At 42.7% G+C, this 20,616-nt stretch overlaps 1 protein-coding gene across 14 annotated transcripts in view; it reads right to left on the bottom strand.

Moving 5' to 3' along the window:
• Nucleotides 1-7,588: 7,588 nt before the first annotated feature.
• KYAT3 (kynurenine aminotransferase 3) overlaps nt 7,589-20,616 on the bottom strand; it is a 36,273-nt gene continuing 23,245 nt past the window's right edge. For all 14 annotated transcript variants that reach the window (XM_034778335.1, XM_034778332.1, XM_034778326.1 and 11 more), the window contains 6 exons: nt 13,085-13,161; nt 11,468-11,557; nt 10,523-10,709; nt 9,337-9,410; nt 8,672-8,758; nt 7,589-7,758 (listed from right to left, as the gene is read on the bottom strand). In XM_034778335.1, coding sequence (XP_034634226.1) covers nt 7,696-7,758; nt 8,672-8,758; nt 9,337-9,410; nt 10,523-10,709; nt 11,468-11,557; nt 13,085-13,161 — 578 coding nt within the window. In that variant the 3' untranslated portion in view covers nt 7,589-7,695. The remainder of the gene's footprint in view (nt 7,759-8,671; nt 8,759-9,336; nt 9,411-10,522; nt 10,710-11,467; nt 11,558-13,084; nt 13,162-20,616) is intronic.

The raw sequence follows: 20,616 nt of genomic DNA, 5'->3' as shown, positions 1-20,616 counted from the left end.
GCTATGTCTAATCACTCATTCATCCCAATTACTCAGAAAGCTCATATGCGGACATAAAAACAGCTATCTTGGGGACATCTCAACATAAGCTGTAGAAATAATTGGCATTTCTAATCACTATTACATTTGTTATGCTGCAAATCTGCTATCTTCAAATACAGATATGGCACTATGGTTATTTACTATTACATTTTGATAGGCAATTATAAACTATTGAATTGTGTAAGGTACTAAAACTCTTGTTTCTAAGGTCAGAAGCCAAAATTCCACTGTTGTATTATTTTGTATCATCAGTCTAAGGGATTAGTAAAATTTAACTCATACTATACCCTAGGAACCCAGTTTCTCACAGAAATCTATATATTTGTTATATTTATATTAGCAGATTTGTTAAATTTTAAGAGACTTGACAAAGCTTGAAAAAAATGGCAGCTCTAAGCCTCAGTATTGTTTCCCCTTTCTCTACTCCACTTGCCTTTTCCTATGTGCCTAATTCCATATTCCCTAGGCCTTGTCTACACTACGAGAGTAGTTCGAATTTACTTGCATCGAATTTTTGGAATCGATATTGCAAAGTCGAACGTCTGTGTCCACACTAAGGACAGTAATTCGACTTTGTGAGTCCACACTAACGGTGAAAGCGTCGACATTCGAAGCAGTGCACTGTGGTCAGCTATCCCACAGTTCCCGCAGTCCCCTCTGCCCATTGGAATTCTGGGTGTAGCCGGCAATGCCTTCTGGGTAACAAAATGTGTCGAGGGTGCTTTTGGGTAACTGTCGTCATCCGTCCATCACTCCCGCCCTCCCTCCCTGAAAGCGCCGGCGGGAAATCAGTTCGCGCACTTTTCCAGTCATTGACAGCGCGGATGCCACAGCACTGCGAGCATGGAGCACGCTGCGACCATCGCTGCAGTTGTGGCCGCTCTCAACGCCTCGCAGCTTATCATACACCTTTCCCTGAGGCAGATGCAGAAAAGTCAGGCGAGGAGGCTACGGCACCGCGGTGATGTCCTGAAGTCTGAGAGTAGCACAGACCTCTCAGAAAGCAGGGGACCCAGCGCCGAGGACATCACGATGGCAATGGGTCATGTTGATGCCGTGGAACGGCGATTCTGGGCACGGGAAACAAGCACTGAGTGGTGGGACCGCATAGTGCTGCAGGTCTGGGATGAATCCCAGTGGCTGCGAAACTTTCGCATGCGGAAGGGAACTTTCCTGGAACTTTGTGAGTTGCTGTCCCCTGCCCTGAAGCGCAATGACACCCGGTTGCGAGCTGCACTGAGTGTACAGAAGCGAGTGGCCATAGCCCTCTGGAAGCTTGCAACGCCAGACAGCTACCGGTCAGTCGCGAACCAGTTCGGGGTGGGCAAATCTACCGTGGGGGTTGTTGTGATGCAAGTAGCCAAGGCAATCGTTGATGTACTGCTGCCAAAGGTAGTGACCCTGGGAAACGTGGAGGCGATCATAGATGGCTTCGCAGCGATGGGATTCCCAAACTGCGGTGGGGCCATAGATGGAACTCACATCCCTATTCTGGCACCGGACCACCAAGCCACCCAGTACATTAACCGAAAGGGCTATTTTTCCATGGTGCTGCAAGCACTGGTGGACCACAGGGGACGTTTTACCAACATCTACGTGGGATGGCCGGGCAAGGTTCATGACGCTCGTGTTTTCAGGAACTCTGGTCTGTTTAGACGGCTGCAACAAGGTATTTACTTCCCGGACCACAAAATAACTGTTGGGGATGTGGAGATGCCTATAGTCATCCTCGGGGACCCAGCCTACCCGCTAATGCCCTGGCTCATGAAGCCCTATACTGGCGCCCTGGACACTGAAAAAGAACTCTTCAACTACCGGCTGAGCAAGTGCAGAATGGTGGTGGAGTGTGCTTTTGGCCGTCTCAAGGGGAGATGGAGAAGCTTGATGACTCGCTGTGATCTCAGCGAAACCAATATCCCCATTGTTATAGCAGCTTGCTGTGTGCTCCACAATCTCTGTGAGAGCAAGGGGGAGACCTTTATGGCGGGGTGGGAGGTTGATGAAAATAGCCTGGCTGCTGATTACGCTCAGCCAGACAGCCGGGCGATTAGAAGAGACCTGCGGGAAGCGCTGTGCATCCGGGAGGCTTTGAAAGCAAAGTTCCTGAGTGAGCAGGGTAACCTGTGACTTTTAAGTTTGTGTACAGAGAAGCTGAACCTGCCCCCGTTTCTTTACCCAGTTAATGTTGACTATCCTACCCAGTTACATACCCCCTTCACCCCCTTCCAACACACGTTTCGAAATAAAAATAGTTCTACTTTGTTAATGCACACCGTTTTTTTTAATACTGTTTTCGCGGGAATTTTTTAAAACTGGGACGCAGACTGTGGTGCGGAGCGGGTGTAGTGTAGTGACGCGAATGAAGCTTCTAAACTCAAGGATTGACGGGCTCCGCTGCGGTGGGATGGTTGTTTCAACGGAGCCTGTCACCCCTCCTGATCGGGACTGTGTGTATGGGGGGGCTATGTGACTTTGTGGCAGGGGGAGGACGATTACAGATCCCCTGCTGCATGGCTCTGTGATCCTGCATAAGGACTGCCGCTTAAGATCTGTAACTGCCCTCCCCCGCCACAAAGTCACAGAGCAACCCACCCCCCACCACATAACATGAAAACAACCTCCCAGACTAACCAGGGTAACTAGTCACTGCATCACTGCACTGTGTATGTGCCCTGCTGCTGTGCCTGCCCCCGCCTATGTACCCTGCCAAAGGTGACTGTCCTGTCCAATTACCAACCCCCTTTCCCCTCCTCCTCCAAAAGAACATGATTGAAACAGTAGTTAACATGAACGTATTTTTTATTATCAACTACACATGGAACTGGGAGGTGAAACTTGGACGGGGGCTTGTGTCAGGCGGGAAGGAAAGAACTTTTCAAGTTTTGGGGAATGAGAGCCTTCTGCTACTAGAGCTCTCTGCAGGGGTGGAGTGAGAGTTAGCAGGGACTCTGCCGCCTCTCCTTCTTTGCACTTTGGGTGAGGTGGGTATGGGACTTGGTGGCGGGGGAGGGCGGTTAGAGATGGACTGCAGCGGGGCTCTGTCCTCCTGCCTCCGTTCCTGCAGAACATCCACAAGGCGCCGGAGCGTGTCTGTTTGCTCCCTCAGTAGTCCAAGCAGCGTTTGAGTCGCCTGCTGGTCTTCCTGCCGCCACCTCTCCTCCCGATCCATGTTTGCTTGCTGCATTTGGGTCAATTTCTCCCGCCACTGGGTCTGCTGTGCTGCCTGGGCTTGGGAACAGGCCATAAGTTCAGAGAACATGTCCTCCCGTGTCCTCTTCTTCCTATGCCTAATCTTCGCTAGCCTCTGGGAGTGTGATGCCAGGCTAGGTTGTGAGACAGTCGCAGATGTGGCTGTGGGAATGGGAAAAAGGGAGTGAATTCCTCAGAAAGATAAATGTAGTTGTGAACAAAGAACATAGTCTTTCTCTGTGAACAAGACCATGCACAGCACCTATCACATGCGCACTCAGCACAAGGTCGAATTCTCGGCCTTCGCATTCAGTGCCTGGGGTCTTCCACAGCACATTTGAGAAGCGGGGCAGCACAACGGAATTTCTGTTGCAGGCAGACATGGTAAGCCGTAGACTTGTGGCAGTTTAAAACTTTTATATTACCACTGGCCTCATTTCACATTTAAAGCAATGTCAGTACCTGCTGCCAGCAATCCGGCAAGCGGGAACTCTGCCCCTGTCCCACCCCCTCGCGGCTGTCCCCAGGAACGATCCCTTTCGGCAGCCCCTCTCCCGCCTCCACCGCGTGGCTGCAAACCAGCGGTTACAGTTCTGTAAAGGAACGAGCAAGCAGTCCCAACACTAACATTCCCCTACCTAATTCAAAGCAGGTCACCATGGGCGACATCACCCTGATGAGGATCTCTGACAGCGAGAGAGAGAGAATGCTCCGGGAAAGCCTCCAAAGACCAGGGCCGTATGCCGCCCTGCTGTGCAGAGCAATGATTCCCGAGTACTTGATAGTCTCGTGGCGCGGCAACGTGTCGTACTTCGGAGGACCCAATAAGGCCGCTCTCCCCAGGAACCTCATGCAACGGCTTTCCAATTACCTCCAGGAGAGCTTCATCGAGATGTCCCGGGAGGATTACTGCTCTATCCCTGCACATATAGACCGCATCTTACTCTAGCTGCAGTAGCAGGGACTAAACAGTAGAGCGGCTTGGGCAGGACAATCACGGAAAACCGGACATTGCTAGATTTTTTTTCAAAACTTGCACTGCCCATGACTGAACCGTTAAGTGCCTAGGGCAAACTAATCATGAACAACCCATTCTTTTAATTGTTAATATTCCTGTTCTGTTAAAAATAAATGTTTAGATGTTTACAACACTTACTGGATGATCCTTCACCAGATTCTGTGTCCGGGGTAACGGCTGGGGAGGGTTGGTAGGGGATCTCTGTAAGGGTGATGAAGAGATCCTGGCTGTCGGGGAAATCAGCGTTGTGAGCGCTGCCGACTGCCTCGTCCTCCTTATCTCCTTCCTCATCTTCCCCGTCCGCTAACATGTCCGAGGAACCGGCCGTGGACAATATCCCATCCTCAGAGTCCACGGTCAGTGGTGGGGTAGTGGTGGCGGCCGCACCGAGGATGGAATGCAGTGCCTCATAGAAACGGGATGTCTGGGGATGGGATCCGGAGCGTCCGTTTGCCTCTTTGGTCTTCTGGTAGCCTTGTCTCAGCTCCTTGATTTTCACGCGGCACTGCGTTACATCCCGGCTGTATCCTCTCTCTGACATGTCTTTAGAGATCTTCTCATAGATCTTTGCATTCCGTTTCTTGGAGCGCAGCTCAGAAAGCACGGACTCATCGCCCCACACAGCGATGAGATCCAATACTTCCCGATCAGTCCATGCTGGGGCCCTCTTTCTATTCACAGACTGCACGGCCATCACTGCTGGAGAGCTCTGCATCGTTGCCAGTGCTGCTGTGATCGCCACGATGTCCAGACAGGAAATGAGATTCAAACTGGCCAGACAGGAAAAGGAATTCAAATTCAAATTTTCCCGGGGCTTTTCCTGTGTGGCTGGTCAGAGCATCCGAGCTCGTACTGCTGTCCAGAGCGTCAACAGAGTGGTGCACTGTGGGATAGCTCCCGGAGCTATTAGCGTCGATTTCCATCCACACCTAGCCTAATTCGACATGGCCATGTCGAATTTAGCACTACTCCCCTCGTCGGGGAGGAGTACAGAAGTCGAATTAAAGAGACCTCTATGTCGAACTAAATAGCATCGCAGTGTGGACGGGTGCAGGGTTAATTCGATGTAATGGCGCTAACTTCGACATAAACGCCTAGTGTAGACCAGGCCCTAGTGTAGATGGTTTGTAATTGAGCCAATTGTTTTGCACCAACTGAGTAACAAGTATGTTACAAGCTGAAGCATGTTAACAACACTAACAGTTTTGTCCTGCACCCAAACTAGCACCCTGCTCAACAGATTCTGCTGTAATGCCCTCTAGGTCAGGAAAGTTGCAAGTGCAGGGCCAGCATTAGGTGGTGGCAAGCAGGGCAATTACTCAGGGTCCCATGCAACAGGGGCCCCTGTGAAGCTAAGTTATATGCTTCAGCCCTGAGCAGCAGATCTCAGGCTTCCAACTCCTGAAAGGGGTACAGTAGTTTGGAAAGGTTGAGAACCACTGCTCTAGGTAGATATCCCACAGTTCCTGGCACAGCTCCCAGGTACAGTTCACACTGGGAGATTTCAGTAGGTAGTGTGGGTTACCTCAGAGATTATGGGATTTTTGGAAGGAGAGATCAAACTGCCATAACGCCCCTGGAATCTCAGAATTTCCCGGGGATGTATTCCATAACTCATCTGGAGCCAATTTCATTGCCAGATTATTTTTTCAGCATGGAGACCTGATCTAACTCTACTCAATCTCCACTATTATAAGGGGTTTCTGCTGGAGTTTTTTTTTTTTTTTTTTTTTTTTTTTTTTTTGAGATGGCAGTACAAAGTAACTAAAAAAAGACAATGGAGGATGTTCTGGCTGAAAGACAGGACCAAGATCAGGAACGGAGAGAGAAGCCAGATTGTTGCTACCAGCCCACTCCATGGCTGTACAGTTTACTTGTGGATAAAGGCACTGTTGGACTAAACCCATGACCACTGATTGATTGGATTTAGGATATGCTTACATGGCAGTCGGAGGTGTAATTGCATCATGGACTGACATAAAAATAGCAGTGAAGATGTGACACAGGCTTCAGCAGAGGCTATACAAATCTGCCAGGAACCCTGTACTCCTGTTGCTAACCTGTGCTGAAGTCAGTGCTGTTTCTACACTTCTATTTTTAACTGTGCTAGCCAGATTAAAGCTAGCATGGATATGCCTCATGCTGCAATCATACCTCTGATTGCAGAGTAGACATATCCTAAATTGTTCTCAAGACTTCAGAAAACCAGCACTGACTCCAGATTCCAGAACATGGAAGTGAATATTTCTAGAACTGTTTTCTGAGTTTGTTCCAACTCTGCAGTGCAAGACCACAATGATGAACGTCATGGGGGGGGGGGGGGGAAGAGCACAGGGATTATCCTCTAGAAGCAGTCTGCTCTGGATTACTTTGATTCAATTGGGAACCAGTTTGAGGTTGGTAAAACCACACAAAGCCTCAAGGATATTCAAAGATGAGGCAGCTGGTAGAGCACTTTCCATAACAGCCTTTTCTCTAGGACTCACTCCCCTCATCCCCTTAGCTTGAAATAACCTAAGTTTATTAACCTTCATAGCACAATGCAAGGCCCATTCCTGTTTTCCAGAAATCTTAGTTAAGGTTTCTAAATGTGTTTTGCTGTGGAGTTACTGGTGGTGGTTGGGGATAGGCTGATTAAGACTTGAAAAGGAATTTCAGGAGTGATCTATTCCAGTGTTGTATATTTAAGGATTGTCAAGGAGCATCTAGAGCAAGGTCTCTTATTTTTATGTGTGCATATATAAATCAAACTAAACTTTTAAACTCTTACACCACATGCTATTTTAGAACTTTTGAAGATTAAATACTTCCAAAAATAGTAATTTGAAAGTAATTGTGGGAAATTAAAACAGTAATGATTTAACACATTTAGAACTGTCTACTCACCAAAAATTGCATTGGTTTAACTAAATCAATTTTTGGTGTGTGTGTTCATAAGCTGTTAGGTACTAAGTCCCTGGAGCTAGCTAACATGCACCATTTCGAAGCATTTCTCAATTTCCCTTCACATCAAGCTATGATAATATGTGAAACACAACGTTCCATCTTCAAATCCTGCTATTTCCAACTGGCTCCTATACCATTACATCAGAACAGCTCTTATTCTTCTTTCTCTGACTTCTTCCTCCTAAGCCCTAACACAGTTATATGATGTATTTATTTTTTCAGTGCCCTAGTAAATCTCCCACCCCCAAAATGTGGATTCCCGTAATTATTTTGTGAAAAGCCAATACTTTGGAAAGACTGAAAATAATTCCTTGGATCACATTATTTGCAATGGATAAATTGTTATTTTAGCTACTCAGCATGTAGCCTCCCAGAGAGTTATTTGCAATTCCATATGAATCATGTACTGTATTTAGAGTACATTAGCTTTTAATGGTATAATGAAATACCTATGTATAAAATAATTATACCAGATGGAATAACTAATACAAATATAAAAATCAAGATGTAGGTTTATTCCAGTTCTTCAGGATCACCTCAGCTGCATCCAGTGTGCTGTCTTGCTGCAAGTATAGAATGCCACAATTATTGTAGGTACAGAGCTCTACAAAATAAAGTATCAGCCATTTTTACAGCACTACAAGCTAGTATTTTTTGACAAAGTTACAATTGTATCTTGTAAATATCCAAAGGATTCAATAATTTGCCACTAAACTTTGTAACTATATATCTAGAGGGTACACCAAGAAAGGAATTCAAAGTTAAGATTTCTTGTAATTATTATAACATTTTGTACATTAAAAATATCATTTCCAAACAACTCCTTTGCTTTCCTTAGTGTCAATACTATCAAACGTATGTAGAAATCACTCCCATTACATTTGCGTTGCTATCTACTGCATTTACAGTAGTGGGCTTGTCCAGGCTACATTTGAAGTCATGCTAGCATAGTTAACCTACCCTGTGTGTAAAGGTGGGGGTTTTTTTGTTTTTAAATACCCATGTAATGAAGCTGTGCTATGAATTCCCCCCCACTCCAAGCATGGGTATTCCATATTTTGGACAGTTTTGTGACTTGGCTATAGCCCTGTGAGTTGCATATGTAGTCTATAGCTTGATTTGCCTAGAATTTTCTTAGAAATTATCTCCGTGCATACTTGGCAGGGAAAAGAGGCAGTCAGGTTGCTTTATGTTTCTGCAACCTCACCACTCACCATTTCTGTTCCTGCTTCAAATCAGCATGGGCCTGTATTTTGTATTTTTTTTTCTTCTATGTGTTTATTGTTGCATTCTTAATAAAACTAACTTTTCAGTAATGCTATTAAAAATGTCAATATAAAAACAACCAAATAACTAACTGCTTAACAGCAAAAAACAACACAAAACAACTCCTTTAGATTAAACTAGCATGAACACTTTTTAGTAATAAGCAACACTGCTATCAGAATGGTCTTCTAGAGCAGGACACAAACTTACTTTGATGAAGCAAAAACGTATATATTTCTCAAACTGCTTTTTGGTCTCTGGGCCACAGAATGCTGTAAGAGGAATTGCTGACAGTTTCTGAAATGATGAAACATAATGATTTGCCTATTACACACAGATAAAGTCAATTTTAGGTTTGATAAATTGTACAGCCAAGATTTTGGAGCCTTCCCTTCCTTCATTAGAATTGAATTGACTTAATTTTCAGAATTCACATATCAAATATAAGTACCTAATCCTGCACCAGTGAAATCAATAGGTTTATCTTGATTAGGAAGAGTGATCAAGTTTAGGTTTGGCATGTGCTAGCTAAGTCTGACCCAAACTCAACCACTTTTTCTAGGCAAGACTGGTAGCAGGATCTTGCCTACTACAAACATTAAGTGTGGAAAACACCAATTATTGGGACTTGTCTTTATTATTTTGCGCTAAGACTACAAGCTACATTTTCAGTAGGATGTTATAGTTCAGCAGGATTTTAGCCACTAGATTCCCACAGTTAGTGTGATATGCACAGCAAAACTTCTAGCATGCTTTAAAATGTAAATATCTGAGCTATATCCTTTTATAGGTGCAGGTATATTTTTATTTTAGGTATAAAAATATTCCTAATTTTTAATGTCTATCAGAGTGACTGGGTATAAGAGACATCTTACCTTAGATTTTATCATCCATTTCACAAATTTATAATCATAATGTTGATTCGCTTCCATATCAGACAGATCCACATCTAAAATAAAAATGAATGTAAAATGGAGCATAACATTATAGGACCTCCCAGATTCCAGTGGGAGGACACTTATCTCTCAGTATTCTTTATTACAGTTGATACTAGAATCACTACAAAAACAATAGGAAGTACTGAACCAAGTCTTGTGCTCCATTCGGAGTCTAATCCTGGTTTTGACACTGACTTGTATGACTTTGGTGGGGGGGAAAATGGGATATTTACCTATTTCAAAGGGGTACTATGAGGCCTAATTAACATAAGTGCAAAGTGCTATTACAGGCAATCAATGAAAGACATGAGAATGGGGCCAGGTCTACACTAGGAACTAGGAAAAATCCACACCTCTGAGAGATGCAGCTATAATGACCTAGCCCCTGGCGTAGACAGCATAATCATAAGAATTCTTCCTTTTGACACAAGGAGGTCCATTACCTATGGCATTGGCAGAATCCCTCCCATCAGTGTACTACCTACACTGAAGTGCAACAGCTGCAGTTGTGCCTCTGTAGTGTTTTAAATGTACAAATCCCTAGAGGAATGAATTCTAGGGTAAATTCTTCCTCTGATATTATGATATCCAGAACTTTCGGAAGGATTGGTAAACTCTGGTGAAATTTGAAAGTCCTTTTAAATATTAATTGAACTAAAGTGCTTTACAGTGCCTCCAGTGTTTGAGTGACTTTAGATTAAGGGGAAAAACTGAACAGGAAAGTCTGTGGGTGTGGGCCCAAGATTTTAAGGCACAGATCAGTAATTCTCAAACTTTTGCAAATCATGTACCTTCCTAAAATAGAAATCCAGTTAACCTTCTCTCCCAACCCTAATTACACATCTTCCCTGCAATAGCCATCCGACTTGATTAAATGAAAAAGTAATACAAAGGCAGTAATTAGAAATCACACCACTCAAAAATGGGTGAACGGATTTTACCAAAACTTACAATAATAATCACCTCTGGGCCAAATTCACACACAGAACATTTTAGCCCAAAACAGAGTTTGCTTGAAAGTGTTATGAGAAACTGAGAAAAGGGGGCCGTTAAAATGGAAGTTGCACTTTAATCTTAACTATAGCATATGCTCCCACTCCCTCCATAATAAACCTTCACTAACTGAGTGCAGAAACATCAACAATCATGAAGTATCCTCCATCTGGAATGACAGGTTTCAATCCAACTTCTTGGAGTAGCTGAGCCATCCGATTACGCTTGCCTACCAACTCTCGAGACAGCGAGTAAAAGTAGCAGTCTGGGTCATCCATGCGTTTAAAGTCGATCCAAAGTGCTTGTGCCAATGCCTCCTGCAAACATAATCGGCATACAAAGATTTCTTGCAGGTGGACCTTTGCACCCATGGAGAGTCCTACTGAAGTTACTGGGAGAGGTCGCTGGGACTCTGCATGGTGTATGGGCCTTCTCACATAGATCCCTTTGCAGGACCAGGGTCTTACTGAGTCCACAAATACCCCAAACCACTGCATCACAAAATGTAACTTGTGTATTTATTTTGACAAGTTATTATTTACTCTTTCTAGTATTGTAACACCTAAAAGTCCCTATCAGGATCAGGGCCCCATTCTGCTAGGCACTGCTCCAGACAGAGGAAGTCACAGTCCTTGCCTCCAGAGTTTACAGTGTAATTTGAAGTATAGTTTAGTTTTAATTATTGATGCTAATACATGATAGAATACTAGTAAATAAACTGTAGACTGTTTGGTAAAAGTAATTCACAGCAATATGAGTTGTCACTGCAGCATCTTGTAATTACATTTTTGCAGAGAAAGGAGTGAGGCTGCCAGGCTTTGTGCAACAATGCTCACCTTTGCAGATTAATACAGTGAGAATTTGCAAGAATTTTTTAAATTGCCTCATTAGTGACTCTCAAATTTGCCTTCTCTACCAGCAGGCTTATCCCCAAGAAACTACATAAAAATATTTAGACATCTCAAAATTCATATTGATTTGTATTAATTGTATTGCAGTAGTGCCTAGAGGCCCCAGATCCTTTATGGAAGACACAGTACAAACAGAATCTCTCTCCTCTCCCGTCTGTATCTACCTGTAATGGAGTTGGGCATGTATACAGCGTATTCTGCTGAACAACTTGCAAATGTTTTATCAAATGCTGTGGACCAATGGACCATCCAAGCTAAGGGAGAGGAGAAAACACAGACACATCTTAAACATAAGGCAAGTTAGCAATTAGAACTCATAATAAAGAATTAAAAGTTGAAAGAATTCGAGGTATTCACAGTGGGAAGAAGCAACAGTGCACTTTTGTTGACATAGAAACTGAACAAGTTTTGCTAAATGGCAGGTTTAGAAATGCTGGAGATCAGACTCATATATACTAATTAAAATTTCCTTGAACTCTGCTGTTGTGTAGCACAAACCTAATGCATCACATACCATCGGGCAGAAAACAAACTGAGTGTTTACACCGTAATAATTAAAGTTATTCCGGCTTTTTTTATATAAATACTTCCATCTTTTGTTTCCTAGGCACCTTCTTCATGTCACACAGGTGTTTTAGATGCATGGAATTGCCCCAAAATATATCAAAAACTACACAATGGTATACAAGTCCCTAAATGGCAGCCGAGTGACTGTCTCTTACTCACAAAGTGGTATTTTCTTTTGCTGTCCCTTTGTAGTGTGTAACCATGCCGTCAAATTTCTTATTCTTTTCCTACCCTGCCAGTTTGGGTTTTTGTTGTTGGTGGTGTTTTTTAAACTGTTAGAAGTATCAGTTAATTGCTTCGCTCTCTTTTTGGAGGACTTCACTACTGATGTTATATGGGGCCATGATTTGAACTGTTCCTCCCCTTCCCCCAAATCATTGGTAGACAGAAGTAGGGGAATTAAAGTTTCAAGCCACCTTTATAAAGGAGTCATAAAAGGCAAAAACAAATGTTTTGTGTGTGATACACAACCAAATATACACTTGGCCAAATTCCATACAGAAACTAGTGTGCCATGGTGTAGACTGGATACAGCTGATAAATAAGAAAGAAGAGAAAGGTGCTGCTCAGATTATGGATATTTTTGCTAACATACTTGTTGCAACTGAAGTTGAAAATCTGCTGCTAGATGTTTTAATATTTTTGTGTTTGTTTTAGTAATCAGTATAAAGCGTTGTCATTACTTTACCAGAGCGAAATAAAATATTATTAGTCACAAATAATGGGACCTCAAGCTAGCCTGAATTGTTGCATTTCCAATGTATTACAGGTGCAATTTTGTAGGCTAAAATAATTGTGCACACAAGCAATGGTGTTCTAGACTGATCTGTGGAAACCATAAGATCCTTAGATGTTTTAATGCCAACATTTACACCCGCTTCACAAAACTGGAAACAGGTTTTAAACAATACTCTGTGTTTATCCTTCGGCAGTCTTGGCTCTTTCTGCAAAGCAAATAGTGTTTTGTACTTAATTTTTTAATATTCACCCTTCTGTTTCACTTTCACAAGCGTTTATTTTTACAATTAATAAGAGCATTGTTAGAGAGTGCATATTAAAGGTAGGTAGCATCTCCAAGTGAATATTGTCTGTAATTTTTTTTGAGTTGGATGCACAGTAAGCTTTCAAATGATAGAATGCAAAAATAGACAGGGTTCAGGTCAGATAAATACATATTATTTATGTAACAGATCTCTTACTCTTGTTATTCTTACCTTCCAGCCAGTGACACTATATGTCTTTCCAGCACTTCCTATAGTTATTGTTCTCTCCCACATGCCTGGCAGTGTAGCTGTACATAAAATAAAGTGACTTGGTTGCCAGTGTACATTCATGTTCCATACAATCACAAAACCTGTACTGGTCCTAGCTCAGAGCAGCAGTATTTTAAATATAATATTGTAACAAACAAAGCTAGGAGAAAAATTCTTAGATTAAATGAAAAATGGACAAATGTATTTTGGAATAGAAATTAGGCAAGGATCAACAAAAGAAGAAAGTTAAGGAATGAGGCAAGACGCACTGAGTGAAAACATCTTTCGTTTTATTATGAATTTTGTTCTTGTGAAAAGGTATCAGACTGTCAGCCCTGGAGACCAAGGCCTTCATCTAACCACAGAACAAATGCTGCATGACCACTGGCAAGCTATGCTACATTTCCCTCTCACTGTGCTTTAATCTGAATTGGAGGGATCACCCCTAGAAATCTACCTCCTCTATGGCCATTCAGTCCTTGTCCACTCTGCTGGTGCTGCCATTAGGAATGTTAACCAGTGCCAGTTGTGGTGACTGAGCCATCCACACCCCCAGACATCTACTAATTCTACGTCAGCAACTCGAAAAACATCTATCCCTTGAGAATAAAGTTTCGAACTGAGAGGGGGTGAAAGAAAGGGCAATGAAGTAGTTTCTCTGCTGTCACCGGATAACAGCAAAATCCAAATAATCATCATGAGATTGATTACAGTGTATCTCAAAATCCCTAGTATCTGCCAATCTTCGCTACCGTTTATAAAATACACGGGAATAGTTGAACTGTTACATCTACTACTGAGACTCACAACTGTATCCCTGTAATGTACAGTCTCAGCCTTCCTGCAGCCAGCCAAAGTGTTTCTCAACACATCAATTTCTGTAGCATTTAAGCTTTAATTTAAAAAAAAAAAAATCAATGTCAAATCCTTATGACTACAGGTACTGGTGCTATTTCCCACCAAAATTTAATATTAACATACTTAAATAGATTTCATCAGCTGCTGAGAGTCAAAATGTGCCTTCAGACTTGCAGAAAGTGGATTCCTCACTGAGTTTTGCAGAGTTAGGTTATGTCTACTTTAGGAGCACTTTACTGGTATAGGACTAGTGCTATACTATACCAGCAAAGTGCCCTAGTGTGGATGCAGAGATACTGGCAAAGCTACGCTTCGTACCAATATAGCAAAACCACCTCCCAGGAATGAAAACAGGTTTGCTGGCATGTCTGCATCTAGACCAGGGGTTTCTGCCTGCACAGCTTTATCTGTCAGGGATCAAACCTCTTCACACTCCTGACCTGCCAGCATAGTTATGTCTGTCAAGAGTGTGCAGAGGTGTAATCCCTGACAGACATAACCATGCTGGCAGAAGTCTGCATTGTAGAGCTGACCTGAGCTACAGAAATGAGCCTTCCAAAAGCATCCCTGGCTATCTGCTTTTGGTTGAAACTCCCAGATCCGTTCTATCTAGCATATACAATAGGTCTACTCTGCAGGTGGGAGGTGTGATTCCCAACTCAGGTAGACATACAGGCACTAGCTCTGATCAAACTAGTGTGCTAAAAATAGCAATGTGGCTGCAGCAGCGCAGGCAGCTAGCCAGAGCCGCCACCGAAGTACATACCTAGGATCTTAGACATGATTGTGCTTGTGCAGCTAGCTTGAACTGCCACCCAGGCTATTTTTAGCGCACTAACTTGATCAGAGCTGGCAGATTTACCGGAATTACACCTCCCAGCTGCAGTGTGGCTAAATCCAGGAGTTATTTGCGCTTTTCTCAACACTTTTGGATGGTTCTTGGGCTGTTGGTTTATGCCACAGACCTTGATAGCTCTTTCATCTCAGACTTCTGTAGTATCCAGCTACACGGGGATTGTTAGCTGGACAAGTCTGTTACAATGATCAGCAGTGAATTAGTTAACAGTGGATATGTCTACACTGGGATAAAAAACCCACAGTTGGCCCAGGTCAGCTGACTCGGGCTCAGGCTCCAGGGCTGAAAAATTGCTGTCTAGACATTCGGGCACCAGCCCAAGCCCTAACACGGCAATTTTTAGTCCTGCAGTCTGAGCCCCATAAGCCTGAATCAGCTGACTCGAGCCAGCCACGACTGTGCCACAGGGCTTTTATTCTAGTGTAGAAGTACGGAATGTTGACATTTATACTATATAATGACCCATGAAGAGAAGGGAGTTACCTCACAAGTGGAGAACCAGTGTTGACAGGGCCAATTCGATCAGGGTGGATGTAGTCCACTCCCAATAAAAAACTTCAGAAACAGACTTCAAAGAGAAACTGCAGAACTAAAATTCATTTGCAAATTTAACACCATTAATTTGGGCTTGAATAGGGACTGGGAGTGGCTGGCTCATTACAAAAGCAGCTATGCCTCTCCTGGAATTGACACCTCCTCATCTATTTTTGGGAGTGGGCTACATCCATCCTGATCGAATTGGCCCTGTTAACACTGGTTCTCCACTTGTGAGGTTCTCCCTTCTCTTCATGTGTCATTATATAATGCCTGCATCTGTAATTTTCACTCCATGCATCTGAAGAAATGAGGTTTTTTACCCACAAAAGCTTATGCCCAAATATATCTGTTAGTCTTTAAGGTACCACCAGACTCCTTGTTGTTTTTGTGGATACAGACTAACACGGCTACCCCCGATACTTGACAATTACACTGTCATTGCCAGGCCTCAGAATTAATGGTGTATTGAGATGAATGAGCGATCACACCTTTCAGGGTGCCTCTTCACTAGGAAAAAAGGTGTGTTCTTAACTCATGCTATCGAACACATGGTAGCCGGGGACACTCAGGAAAGTTAATATAAATTAACTAAAGTTGAGAATTTAAAGTGAATTTGTCAAACCACATTAAATTCTTGTGGCACCTTAAAGACTAACAGATTTATTTAGGCATAAGCTTTCGTGGGTAAAAACCTCACTTCTTCAGATGCATAGAGTGAAAGTTACAGATGCAGGCATTATATACCGACACATGGAGAGCAGGGAGTTACTTCGCAAGTGGAGATCCAGTGTTGACAGCGCCAATTCAATCAGGGTGGATGTAGTCCACTCCCAATAATAGATGAGGTGGTGTCAATTCCAGGAGAGGAAAAGCTGCTTCTGTAATGAGCCAGCCACTCCCAGTCCCATATGCCATCATGTGCCAGCAATGCCCCTCTGCCATGTACATTGGCCAAACCGGACAGGCCCTCCGCAAAAGAATAAATGGACACAAATCGGACATCAGGAATGTTAACATACATAAGCCAGTAAGTGAACACTTCAATCTCCCTGGTCATTCTATTACAGATTTAAAAGTCACTATCATTGAACAAAAAAACTTCAGAAACAGACTTCAAAGAGAAACAGCAGACCTAAAATTCATTTGCAAATTTAACACGATTAATCTGGGCTTGAATAGGGCCTGGGAGTGGCTGGCTCATTACAGAAGCAGCTTTTCCTCTCCTGGAATTAACACCTCCTCATCTATTATTGGGAGTGGACTACATCCACCCTGATTGAATTGGCCCTGTCAACACTGGTTCTCCACTTGCGAAGTAACTCCCTGCTCTCCATGTGTCAATATATAATGCCTGCATCTGTAACTTTCACTCTATGCATCTGAAGAAGTGAGGTTTTTACCCACAAAAGCTTATGCCCAAATAAATCTGTTAGTCTTTAAGGTGCCACCAGACTCCTTATTGTTTTTGTAGCTACAGACTAACACGGCTACCCCCTGATATTAAATTTTTGTGTGGAAACTGCATTCAGCATTAAAGTGACCGTCAGTTGGTTTAATATATAGTGAATTATGCTAAACCAAATTAAGGCCATTTTAATTCTGGTAGAGCAAAAGATTTTTCTTGTAGCTGCAGACTTTTTCACAGATGGCTTCAATGGAATGTCCTTTCTGACTCTCACAATCCATGTATCACTTCATAGGATAAACCCAGATGTGTTTCCCAAAGTTGTTACATATAAGATTAGAGGAGGGCACAAGGAGTAGTGATTTTAGTGGTCCTGTTGCATCCCATTCTACCATATTGTCATACTAAAGAGCTATTGCCAAATCCAGCACAACTGTCAGGAGTTTTCTCTAGGGAGGCCCATAAGCAAGGCTGTCATAGACGTAATGGCAAAATTCCATAGGCAAGTTTTCGCAGTACCTCCCTGTACTAGAACTGGTTCAAGCCAGTGCCCATCACTGTGATTTGGGGGCACGTTTACAAATGTAAAGCACAAAACAATTCGCAAACGAGAGACCCATCTTCCCCAGGAGCGGCGCCAGGGTTTTTGCCGCCCTAGGCGGTTGCGCTCCTCCTCAGAGCATTCGGTGGCGGGGGTCCTTCAGCTCTGCGTCTTCGGGGCGCTTTGGCGGCTGGTCCCGGAGCGAGTGAAGGACCCGCCGCTGAAGCGCCCCAAAGACGCAGAACGGAAGGACCCCTGCTGCCGAATTTCCGCTGAAGATGGCAAAATGCCGCCCCCCAAATCCGACCGCCCTAGGCAACCACCTAGGGTCGCCTAGTGGAAGCGCCAGCCCTGATCTTCCCCCTAACCAGCACTTACCCACTCCAACTGACCAGTAATCTTGAAAACAAAAAATCAGTTTGAACAGATGCATCTTCGATTCAGCTATGTAGGCTGCAGTATTTAAGCACCATGTCCTAAAGGCTGACAAACTGTCTCTAGCATATTGCAAGGACGAGTGAATTTCAAAGCCAGGTGCCCTCTATTTAGGCCATGTCTACACTATAGGTGCTACAGCTACAAGCACGCCGCTTAGCCGAGACACTTCCTACAGTGACAGAAGGGGTTCTTCCTTCACAGTAGATAATCCAACTTTCCAAGTGGTGGTAGCTAGGTCAATGGAAGCTGCAGCTAAGCCCCTGAGCACCATAGCTTCGTTGACCTAACTTTTAAATGTAGACCTGAGACTGTTTTGCAACGTATTCCCAGGAATTCAAGCTTGGGGACAGACAGCAGGAGCATTCCAAACAATAATAGCAGGGAGAAAGTAGAGGGGAAAAGGGCAGTCTATCACTTTCACAAGCAATAAATTAATACGCAGGATTAAATGGAATGGGGAGCATTTTTTCCATGCCATATGGCAGTATCATTATATTCAAACTCAGTATGGTTTAATATCATTTTAACACCAATCAAGTGCTGGGAATTATCTGTAAGGTAACACACATAAGCATGTTACCTGGGCTGGCACTCTGTTTGTTGAAATGCCAACAGAATCCTCAGTTATGATATGAGAACTCTAAATCTGCCACTATACCGCTAATGGTTACTCATAAGAGATTTGCACTTTTACAAAAGTCAGATAAGGGTTAGAGACATGACGAAGTGTTCTATATTAGAGAAGACTCCCTAGGCGACAGAATAAAGACTATGCTAATTTTATGATATATGACTAGCTACCCTATTAGATTATATAATAAGAACCACCACCAGACTCTGTAATATCCATTTTGCATCTTTCATGTAAGAAGTGTCACTGCATTTGATTGAGTATGTAAAGCTTAATATAAAAACCTTGCAGCTTCTAAATAGTGAATCTTTTTTCTTGTATTATTTTTAATGTACAGTTATAAAAACTAAGAAGCTGAGGTTAAAAAAAAAAGTCTTGCTTCTTTTAGTAAAATGACTTTATCAGTTACAGTTTTACTCTGAAGGTTTTATGGTTGGTAGGTTTTTAACAATAAATTGTAAGATCATTTGATGGGATCTGTTAGAGCATGTAGCTAAACCCAGTTGACTAACACTGTAAGCTTTAACTTGAGTCATTATCACACTGGAATTGTAAATTTTATGTTGTGCAATAAAAATGCTTTTTATTCATCTGGTATTTTTCCTTCAAAATGTTAAAACAAAGTTATACTAATAATATACTAATAAAACTAAGAGTTTTATTTCCTCCATGTCCCAGTGGACAACAGGCCTCTTGCATGATATTATCATTAGGCCACCATTTTTTTTAAAAAGCATTAGAAAGCAAAAAACAAACTTGTGGCCAGCACATCCCACGGGTATCAGTGGAAGCTGAGCGTGCGAAAGGACTGCATTTTCAGCAAGCAGAAAACAATACATTAATTCAGTTACACTAAACTCATCTTAATTACCAGCATTCCAAAGTCACTGTAGACAAAAAAAACAATATTTGCGCATTCCTAGTTAATTATATCAATTTTATCATTAATAAAAATTAGTGGTTTTCATCTGTCAATCTCAAAGCACTTTATAAAGAAGGATATAATTGCCACTTTAAAAGATGGGGAAACCGAGGCATGGAAACATGAAATGGCTTGCTCAAGGCCACACATTATATCAGCATCAGAGCCAGGAACAGAACATAGTTCTTCCGACTGTCAGGAAAGTTAATTTTATGCCTTTTGGGTTAACATTTTAATTTCAACAGGGCTACTTTGTTGGGCATCATTAACATTCACCTTCCTTGTGATAACATGGGACTGTATAACTCTACAGTCCATTACCTTTCAGCTGGGTGTTCATGCAAGTAGCTACTTCCGGAACCAAAACCTGTGTATAGCTGAGAAGATAATCCTTAGTACTAAATTAGCAAGGCAAGGCATTTCAGACTTCTCACAATCCACTAACTAGGATTCAAACTAAGGCCACAACCTCCAAACATTTACACATTTGATTAACTTAAGCACTTGTGCAATCCCATAGACTTCAGTAGGACTGCTCATAAACGTAATACTAAGCACATGTAAAAGTGTTTGCAGAATTTGCATTAGGGTTATTGGCAGCATATATTGGATGTGCCTATACCAAGATCCAGCTCCTAGTGAAGTCAGTGGAACAGTTTTCATTGACTTCAGTTAGAGATGGATCAGGCCTTACGAAATTAAAATATTGCAGGGACCATGATAGCATTAAATGTTTAGTTGTCCGATTTGTCCTTGCAATGGTTTAGTTTGTTCACACAGCATCTCTGCCTGAGAGAACTACTGAAGCACGTCTCCACATAGCCCCCAGAGTTATTTCACTGTTTGAAATGCCCATTATTTTTAATACCCTCTGCTTGGGAGGAGGGTGTAGGAAATAATCTTTCCCACACTTTTGTTCTTTACCTTTCGCCAATGTTTTTTTTTTTTCCTGTTTATTATGGGGCAAGCAATAATGTGGTTTCCTTATTATGCACTAGCCTCACTGATTATATCAGAAGAGCTCCAGGAAAGAGGTTTATTAGTGATCTCCTGTTCCCTTCCCTCAGCTAGCTCTGCAACAAAGCACACCACTGAGATGTAGATACTTAAACAGTGATTATCTTATTCTTGGCAACAAAGAATTGAATTAGGGTGGGATTTCCAAAAGGACCCAAGTGGTTTAGGAGCACAAGGCCCATCCACTTTCTATGGGACTTGCATGCCGCAGTCACTTAGATGCTTTTGAAAATTCCACCTTCAATCTTTTAAATAAAGGTTTAGAAAATAAAGGGCGTTCCTCATCAG

Source organism: Trachemys scripta, chromosome 8 (assembly GCF_013100865.1).
Source record: "Trachemys scripta elegans isolate TJP31775 chromosome 8, CAS_Tse_1.0, whole genome shotgun sequence".
Classification (NCBI taxonomy): domain Eukaryota; kingdom Metazoa; phylum Chordata; order Testudines; family Emydidae; genus Trachemys; species Trachemys scripta.
This window is presented reverse-complemented; position numbering and strand designations above follow the sequence as displayed.